At 43.0% G+C, this 9,801-nt stretch overlaps 1 protein-coding gene across 1 annotated transcript; it reads right to left on the bottom strand.

Annotated features, from left to right (window-relative positions):
- Positions 1 to 1,744: 1,744 nt before the first annotated feature.
- CLDND1 (claudin domain containing 1) lies at positions 1,745 to 9,700 on the bottom strand. Its single transcript, XM_031056650.1, has 6 exons — positions 9,564 to 9,700; positions 9,262 to 9,439; positions 5,099 to 5,397; positions 3,779 to 3,886; positions 3,242 to 3,379; positions 1,745 to 3,150 (listed from the first exon to the last, which is right to left on the bottom strand). Exons 3-6 carry the CDS (start codon positions 5,385 to 5,387, stop codon positions 2,930 to 2,932), a joined length of 756 nt encoding a protein of 251 aa, XP_030912510.1. The 5' UTR covers positions 5,388 to 5,397; positions 9,262 to 9,439; positions 9,564 to 9,700; the 3' UTR covers positions 1,745 to 2,929.
- Positions 9,701 to 9,801: the final 101 nt, after the last annotated feature.

Genomic DNA, 9,801 nt, shown 5'->3' with positions numbered 1-9,801 from the left:
ATTCTTACTTTTTTGAGCAAGGGTGTCTGCATTTGCACATGTGTACATGACCACAAACATACACACATGCCTCAAGTTCCTTTTGAATGCAGCCTCTGACCAAGTCCTGAGGCTCTGTCAGCGTGAAGGGCCTGTGTCACACACTCTGTGTCTCTCATTATTTGTTAATGTGCTTAATCACCTCTTTTACAGAAATGCCACATTCTGTAATTTTACAGAATTACTCTATCTTCAGAATCTCCTCTGTAGTTCTTTCCTCCAAAGCCATTTATTGGATGCAAGCCAGCAGTCCAAGAACTCTTGCTCATTTTTGCTCACCTTGAGCAAAACACACCGTTACAAAGCAAGATAGTGATACACAGATCCACCACCCCAAAGAGAGAGGGCCAGTCCTCTTTCTGGGAGAGATTTGCCTCTCACCAAGATCAACTCTGATGAACAAATCTTTACAAAAGGGTAAAACAGAAAATAACCTCCACCAAATCTGAAAGGCAACTCTCATTTTAGTTAAAATGGTCCAAATCAAGGCTCAATTAAAGCCTCTTTTGTCTCAGGCACAGACACAAGCAGGCAATCTTAGTTTTGCTAGTATTTAAAATTATGAAGAACTGACAGCACCTCTAACATCCCCTTTTCTGTCTATAACAAGTCTTCTGGAAGCAAGAAAGCCAAAATTTGAAAACTGAGATTTACATTTCAGAAAAATAAGTGTCCCATACAAGAGGAGAGTGAGGGCATGGGATTTCCATTGCTCAGATTAAAATCACACAATACAATTATTCTGCCAACTCCTGAAAAAAAAAAAAGAAAAAAACCCCATAAACTGTACTAGATAAAATCAGCAGCAGTGTTTCCTCCCAAACTGCAGAATAGCAACTACAGTCCTTTTGACCCACGCTGAGGCTTGCGTGCCCTAGTAATTCTAGAAAATGAGGAACATGACAAGCTGAGCTGCTAGGCCTTATCTGTCTAAGTCAGGATAATTACTCTGAAAAAACACCCTATCAGTACAGATCAGGCAGCACAGATTTTCATTTACTCTGATACTGCACAAAAGTACCACACCTCCTCTCACGAGCTTACAACTGACCCAGACATTGTAGGAAAGGAAAGAGACTGTTTAAGGAAGAAAAATAAAAAACTACTCAACAGCAGGAGAAAGAGGATTATCTTGAATGGCCTGCCACTGCTTTTTCAGTGATTCTGGTTTTCATCATTATCTCTGTTTTACCTTGTAAAGGCTTCAACAGTGATAATAATAGAACCCTATCATATACTTGAGGAAAAAAAATAAAAGAAATTACACAAGCAGTTATACCTGAGCTTCAGGGAAATCACGACTAGGGCTGTTTGCTGACCCAGCAAACATAGCTTGGGTAGAAACACCTACTAGGAAAAAAAAGCAAAAAGGCACAACACAAAAACAGCCATGAGATAAAAATGCTTCCTTCTCCGTCATGCTCATCAACCAGTATCCCACAGAATCCTCGCCATCACTCGTTTTGTCAGGAATTATTTCTCCTAAGGCATACTTCTTTTATTAAGCCTGAAGTAAGGAAACAAGGTGAGCCAAGGCCTCAGAATTAAACAGTTCAGTCTTGGAACATTGTTTTCTAGATATGATATGTCACCTAGTCTGGCTAGAGTTGCAGTGATTTAGAATAAATAGAACATTTTTGAACTAATTAGAAATTATGGGATGTTGTGACCACCACTGATGAGCAGGAGAAAATTTAAAGTTAGCAGGAGCTCAAAAATTTAATTTAAAATATCTGATCTAATGTAATTGTTTCTGGTGACATTTCCATGAAAACAGATCTAGACACTGGTTCGTCCTTCCCCAAGTAAAATCCACTCTAGATCATTCCCTCAGCCTCCCATTAGATTCATGCAACGCTGAAAATTTCTGAGTCTTTATTATTACTATTATTATTTAATTTAAACAAGACAGGAAAAGAGCAGCACCTTTTAAAAAACCCTGTTGTGTGCTATACAGGATAAACAGGTGAGGTTTAAAAAAAGTTAAGTTTATATATGTACATATACACACATACACTAAACCAAATTAAAACCAAAAAACTTATGAGGAGGTAATTTTCAACAAGAGAGAAGAAAGCCTTATTCCACATCAAGCAAAAGCACCACAAATTAAGATTAGAGTGCACAATCACATGTAGTGCAGATACCAAACTAGCCTGGGTCCTGGAAGCAGTGGAGCTACTGCAGGACAGAGCTCCATGAGGGCCATCTCATCCCACTCCTTGGCAGAAGCAAGTTCCACAGTGTGCCTTCAGGAGGGTGTGCTGTACAGGCAGTGCCACAGCTGCCTGCTCTGCCTCCAGCAGTTTTGGCAGATGCCACAAAATGCAGCAAACTAGTGATAACAGGAGATCCAGAACCCAGCTACAGACTAATTTAGCTACAGTATTTCCGTAACAGAGGTTTCTGAATTCCCTCATGTCTCTTGGGTGCTCCCTGTAGGTACTGCCTGCTTCAGTCACACAGCAGACAGCTCCTGATTATGTATTATTTGTGCACTGAGGTTCCCATTCTTGCGTACCTGCACCTTCTCTTGTCTCTCTTCCACCCCACAACACCACTTCTTATTTCCTCCAGGCTGACAGGGTAATAAAATTAGGAAGGGGCATGTACATCTAACTAAGGGGAACTGTCAAGAATCAAACGTAGCTTAAAAAATAATCACGATTCTTAAAAAAAAATTTTAAAAAACCTGTTCAAGTTCTGCAGACTTCTGGCAGGCTTTGGTCATTTAGCCCAGAGGTCTTTGTCTTCAGGGCCTGCAGGCTAAATTGTCTTGACTGGCAAGAAGCATGCAGTACATGACAAAATTTTGACTGAAAGAAAAAAGTAGTAAGGGCTGGGGGAGAAGAGGTTCTAACATGGAAATCCCAGATTGCAGTAGCAGCTCTTATGCTACACGGTAGGCTTTCAGGAGGGTGAATTCCTTCCTGTTGGTGCGAGCTGCCCAGATGAAAAGAGCAGCTGCCATGAACTGCAAAGGTGCTGACACACAGGCGAGGCAGAAGGACCAGCCGAATTCACCCTTCACATCCTCGGGCAGAGGCAGCTTCCTATGGAGCAGCTCAATCCCAGCTACATAGCATCCAACGAGGCCCAGCGTGCACAGCCCTGGGAAGGGAAACAGCAAAGCACAGTGAGCTCACCCACGGAGTTCCAGGGCTGCTCTTGAGCTTCTGGAGGAGGATGGCAGGACACTCACCTGCTAGGAAATGCAGGACTCCAGTGGCAATGGCTGGGTAAAGGCTGCGACAGGCACAAGCACAGAGCCCGATCAGAGCCCCAAAGCACATGAGGCCGATGCTGACAAAGGGCAGGAGAAACTGCAACCGCCAGAGATCTGCATGTGAAAAAAACACACCAGTCACCTTTGCTGAAAATGGGCTGGAAAAAGATCTTCTCCCATGATCTTAACATTCCCTTCTAACATTTCCCTTCTGTTTCTGTTTCATCAAACATCCTACATTCATAGTCAAAAAGGATCAAGGACTCCATTGAAACAGAAAGAACCTAATTTGTTAACTCACAAATCCCTGTACTGCATTCAGAGGCAAAACCCTTGGTAACACATCAATGTCTTCCTTTTTAAACTTTGACCTACTGGCTGCACAACTGTAAAAAACAATAAAATGGTGAGCAAGACCAAGAGAGACAGCAGCTTTCCTCACTAGTCACTGAATTTGAGAAACAACTTCTTTAAATTCTACTTGTTTATCTACCAGAAGTGAAATACACTTACAAGTCCGATTCAAATCCGTGCCACTGTTGTGATTTCCAGGCTCTATGTACTTTTCTGCAAACTGATCAGAGAGGGAGAAACTGATGCAGGTTGTAGTCATATCAGTTTCTGGGGGTGGAAAAAAAGAAAAAGCTGCCATTAAGTGTCTCACCTCAACCCTCCTTCCCCCCTTTCAAATCCTCCTTTCCCAATAATTTGAGCTAGGAAGCTCCTCAGAGTTCCAATTGTAAAAAAAAAACTACCTCTCCAAACAGATCTGTACATGTTTTCTTATGATGTAGTTGGCACAATGTGTCTGTTATGAGGTACTACACTAAGGGATAAGCATTCTAACATGCAGAACCTTCAAGCTTCCATGGATTATCCACAGAGAATTGTGCCACATGTAACATACTGGCAAAGTGATGTGGTGGTATATGATGCTCAGCTATGTTGTCACATAGTCTTGAGCTCAGGGTCCCTTAACAAAGGTCTGCTTATCTCCATATGCAGAATGTGGTCTCGTACTAACAGTTAAATCAAAAATGGGACAGAAAGGCCTATTTAAAGAACATGAAGGATTTGCTTCTTTACACTAAGTTTCTACCTCAGATTTTACTTTGAGAATACTATTGAGCAGAACTGTTTTAATTGTCTTCCAAAATAAGTATTTTCATGAGAGAGGGAAAAAAAAGTATTTAATGCATGTTTTTTTCTCCACAAAATGTAGTTCAAGTACATCTATAAGAAGGTTCAAAATGAAGGAGTTCACACATACAGTAAGTCCTCAAAATTAACTTTGAGGCTATTAAAATAATTGCTTGCCACACATTTTATCTCCCAATGATTTGAAAAAATAATACAAATATTTCACTCTATATCCATTCAATGATTCCAAGGTGTGCTGATGCAAAGGTGGGATATTTGTGATGTGAAACACGTGAATGACTAGCTAAAAGGAACAAGTGCCTCCTTGATAAAGTAGTATCTTTATTCCATTGCTGGACCTCAGGATCTGTCCTAAAAAGACAGTAACTGGTAGAGCAACTATAAAGGTATCCCCAACTGGACAACTGAGGCAAAATAAAAATCAAGCTTGTAAGACTAAATTTAGATCAAGTATCATGTGTCAAAACCAGAAACTGCAGCACTGACAGCCACAGACCATTTTGCCCTTTGCTTCTTTAAAAATCTGGACTGTCTTTATTAAAGACCCAACCAACCAAAACAAAAGCTAGAAATAAACCTTCTGGAGAAACAAAGTAGCATGAATCTGTTCTGAGGAAGCTAGCACACAGCACCCCAGGGAAGCCAGGGAAGTGATAATTGTTCTGGAGATACCTGGTGGGCTGTACCAGTGAGTGTTTTTGGGTACAGTGATGCACCTCCGCCACAGTCCAACCGTGCCGTTGCACCGGAAGAGCGCATCTGTGTACGTCTTCTCATCTGCATCTTTGCTGACAAACTGCTCCCAGATGCTTCTCCCAGCCTCACTAACATTCTCGGCTGGGGACTGGGTGTGGTACTCGTACCAGAAGTCAGTGCCGATGGAGGCGGCCATGTAGATGGTGGAGATGAGGCTGAGCACGCAGGCGATCACCAGCGCTGTAGCAAACCGGTTATCCATCATGGCGCCCTGGCTGGGAATGCAGGGACAAGTGAGCAATGCTACAATGTTATCACAGAGGTGCTATACTCATCAGCCCCCTTCTGCACGATCCCCTCAGGATATGCAGGCCTTCCTTTTCCTACCTGCTACAATCAAAGGAACACTGAGCAAATCCAGTGCTGGCCAGCATCCACTGGATCTGCCAGTTCCAAGTAGGCATAATATCCTGGAGAGTGTACTCTCCCAGCCACACTGTACCGCCTGCTCGCCCTGGAACAGCAACTGACAGAACACCAACTCGTCCCCAAAGGAGATGACACAGCTCACTGCCATTTGTGATCCTGATTGTAGGGAATGTCAGAGACTCCCTCCACAACACCCAGGAAGAAGACTTAGCTTTCCTTAAGAGATTACCAAGAGTAGAAGTTATTTTTATCCTGCCACCACATACGGCTTTCACAGCTTGTGTTTACAGCAAAGATAAGAACCACAGGCATGCCAAAAAAGCCCTTCCAGGCTGCTCACAAAGGGCAGCCATGCCAAGGTGCTGGAATGCCTTTAGGGAAGACAGAAATGTATCTAGATACTAGAGACGGAACATGAAGGAAGCACTGGAAGACAAGTTTGGAAATTATGGTAAATGCTGCAATAATGCTACAATATATACCGTGGTATTTTTGAAGACCTAGAACAATGCAGGGGGGTGCCCTGTTCATGGGAACGATGGGACCAAACTGAAAGGCCTTCATATGTTCCCACAAGGCCTCTTGTCTGTGTCCCTCTCTTAGGGATCCTTTGTGCAGTTGTGCTCCCAAATGGCACAGATTCAGGGTCAAAGGAGGCATGGGGAAAATACAAATATCACACATGCTTATGACAATACCATGACTTTAATGAGTAACTGATTGGTAATATGAGAAATGTTTTGTGGCTGCAGTGCACCAGAGGACTCCTCTCAGATGCCAGTTGTTCTCATGTGCTTTCTGTGCTTGATTAAATTTATGGATTATTATGAATCACGCTTGAGGCACTTGACAGGAAAAAAAAAAAACTAGCTCAGCAGCTAGAGGTAGGCTGGTGGTAGGAGCTACTATCTCATCAGCTCATCTCTTGTTTGTCTCCTCCCTTCTCCCACACACTTTGATCAAAATATTTTGCTCTACTTTCTTTGCAACTAAAGGAATCACAACTGGAAACAGTAACGACTTAAACCTCGACATTCACAAGAAAAAAACAGTGAAGTGCCTCAAGTCAGACTTGTCAGTAAGAAATTATGAACTAAGAAACAAACTGCAAATTAAAGAAGGGAACTTCAAAGGCATCAATGTTTGCTGTTAACACGACCATTCTTATTTCTTTTCCTCTCCATCTGCTCCTCTATTTGTCTGAAACTGGCTAACAAGGAGGAGAAATTATGTGTTCCCATATCATTTCCTATGCTTCATTTCCATATTAAATGAGCCACACTCTGCAATATCCATCCTTCAACTGCATCCTTAGCAATGAGAAGGAATAGAGCTGATTTGTGGTGAACTGACAAGAAACACACATTTAAAATACTGCAAAGATTGCATACCACAACTTACTTAAATAATAATCTACAAACTGTGAACCTTTATAAGATAATAGAAATATTGAGAGGGAGAACACATCATATCCAGTTTTATTTATGTGGCAAACATAGAATCAAGCCCAGACCTGGAAGCAAATTCTCTGTGCAGTATTTAATCCCTGGCTATGTACTTCCACTCCTATATCCCAGTGTCTTGTTCCAGGTACACAGGATATGGGACAGGGAGAGCAAGCTGCTGTATAGATCTGACCTCACCATTCAGCCCCACTGAGTCAACTGAGGGATCCCTGCCCCTTCACACACTGCCCCCGAAGCAAACAGAGCAAGTAGCACCTGCAGGGCCAAAGCTGCTGCCCGGCTGAGCCCAGAGCTGAGCAGATCACTCTCCAAGCAATCAGCAGAAGAAGCTGCTGAGCAGGCTGGTCTGGATTTTCCATTACACTGCAATCACATCTACTGCAAGAGGAACTCTCTGCAACAGACTCCTCTCTTTAGAAAGGGCTCTCTCTTGGTGGAAGGATCACAACAACCCACAAGCTCCATCCTCAGAGTAGTGTCTGGTGACAAGGAATGTAACCAGGGCCACTGATCTGTTGTCACTACCTTTCAATATAAATGACAAAGCCCTATCAAATTTATACCTAACACAGAGAAAGAAAAGAACTGGCCCAAAAGTCTTACTTTCAGCTACATATCCCTGCTGCCACATGCAGAGCACTGCTGCTGGCAGTACACCTACCAGATCACCATTAAAAAACAACCACACACTTCTGGACCAGCCTTCTGTGCGCTGGTGTGCTGTGAACACAGCAGAGCTGATGTCAGCTGGCAACCAAGAACAGTTCATAAGCAAAATGAAGGCTTAATCACCAAACAGCAAATTAAAGCTTTGCCCTGTGTTCATTATCCACTTGGTAAAAGGGACATGGCAATCTACTGACACTCAGTCCTTGTAATGTTACTGCAGGCATAGGTAGAGAACAGCCAAGGGGGCTACAGACCCCAAAATCTAGCGAGTGGTTTTGTGTGGCATTTGTCCCAAAATGACTTTCAGTATGGACAGGACAGTGACAAGCAAGGTAAGAGTGGACCCACAATTCCTTACAAAAAAGGTCCCCTCAGTGATTCTGCCAAACACTTCAACTACTTACAGAAAAGACAAAGAACTCTACAACACTTCATGCAAAGCTTGAACCAGTTTTTCCTGTCAGTGGAGAAGACTTGACTACCCTGCCCATTCACTGTGCATATCCATTGCATCTTCATCTACAGGAAACAAGCTCTCCCTTAAATGATGTGTCCTTCAAAAGAGAAAACCATCCTGCCAGCCCCAGGCTGAGCTCAAAGGAAGCAGTGAGCATAGTCAGTAAGAAATAGTTACCAGAGAAGACCATGAAAAAACACACTGCCTGTTTATGGGATTAATGCCACACTTTGCAGAAGATTCTGTGCAGAACAATGTGTAGGAGGTGCCTTAGAATAAACTTACTTATGAAAAAAATAACATTACCATTACCAAAGATTACACTAATAATAAAGACATAAAGATCAATAACATATAAAAATGCTTTTGATCCACAGGCTGTCAACAAGAACCTTCATTGTTTCAACAGATATGTTCATATAGCTCCGACAGCATGTTTTTGCCTAACCGGAGATGCTATTTCAGAAAAATTACAGCTGAAACTAAGCTATGCAACGAATTTAAGATAACATTAGGTGGTTGTAAACAGGCAAAAGTGCTTAATGAGATACTGCAATTATATTAATTTTTTTAAAAGAAGTAAGACACATAAATTTTTTTTTCTTTTCAGAAAAGAAAATTTTTGAAAAAAGCTCAAAAAAGTGAAGGTAAAGGCCAAACTGGAAGCAATACTCAAGAGAATGACTAAATTGCATGCACTTCAAAGAAGGGAAAAAAAAAGGGGACAAGTCAGTAGAGTTGGGAAAGAAAAAACAGAGAATGGAACAAAAACAATATTCTGGCAAAAAATCAACTCTAAGACTGAAGACTGGACAGTCTTTGTAAGAAGTTATTGTACCATGGCAGAAGGGAATACAAAAACATGCATATTTTTATCTTGTTGCTGTGGTCACTCCAACAGTGGGTCACCACATTTAAGAAACTCCTTTTACATGACATCACAAAAGAGTCCCTGGTGCATTCGCTGGCATTCTCTCAGGAAACATGCCAGCAATCAAAAAGGGATTAGACAGAAGGCCTGCAAGAGGGTGCAAATATGGGGAGAGGGCTGGAAACAACACCAAGCTGGATCAGGGAAACAAAACGTTAGGAAAGATTGCTACCAAATGCTTTTTTACCTTCAGAGATGCTCAGAGTCCCTCAGGACACACAGCTCCGATGATTCCAGGTCTCTTCAGAGGCACAGTGTTGTTTGTGTCCTGTGGCCAGCGGAGAGCATGAAACGCAAACTTCCCTTTTGCCCTGACTCTTCCATTCATTCAGCTTCTTCCACAACACCAGTTCATAACAAGTGACCTACAAGCAAACAGCAAACCGAATGGGTGGACATCGTAATTTTACTCTGAAATTACTTCACAGACATCTCCCAGTGCTATCATTAACGAAAAAAAAAATAGCTAAGACGAAGAGGAGAAATTACTTGAAGAGCCCTCGAGCCAAGAGCACCCGTCCCGCAGGATCAGCCCAGTACCGGGCCGGGCCGGGCCGGGCGGGCATCCCCACGGAGCGCGACAGCCCCGGGGGTCTCGGGCCTCCCAGGCGTCAGCCCTGCGCGGGGGCGGCAGCTGCGGACCGACAGCAAACCCCAGGGGAACGGCCCGAGCCTTCAGCCCCGTCCCCCGTCTCCGCCCAATATCCCCTCACCGCCCGGCCCGGCC

Source organism: Geospiza fortis, unplaced genomic scaffold (genome assembly GCF_000277835.1).
Source record: "Geospiza fortis unplaced genomic scaffold, GeoFor_1.0 scaffold1, whole genome shotgun sequence".
Lineage (NCBI taxonomy): Eukaryota > Metazoa > Chordata > Aves > Passeriformes > Thraupidae > Geospiza > Geospiza fortis.
Note: the sequence above shows the minus strand (reverse complement) of the source record. Positions and strands in the feature narration are given on the sequence as shown.

Bases quoted from the DNA above. Each gene is read 5' to 3' on its own strand.
- CLDND1 (XM_031056650.1), bottom strand. From the start codon at position 5,387: ATGATGGATAACCGGTTTGCTACAGCGCTGGTGATCGCCTGCGTGCTC. The intron at 3,887-5,098 runs GTATCTCCAGAA...TTCCACCCCCAG, and splicing joins TCACTGGTACAGCCCACCAG to AAACTGATATGACTACAACC. The intron at 3,380-3,778 runs GTAAGTGTATTT...TTTCACATGCAG, and splicing joins CACGGATTTGAATCGGACTT to ATCTCTGGCGGTTGCAGTTT.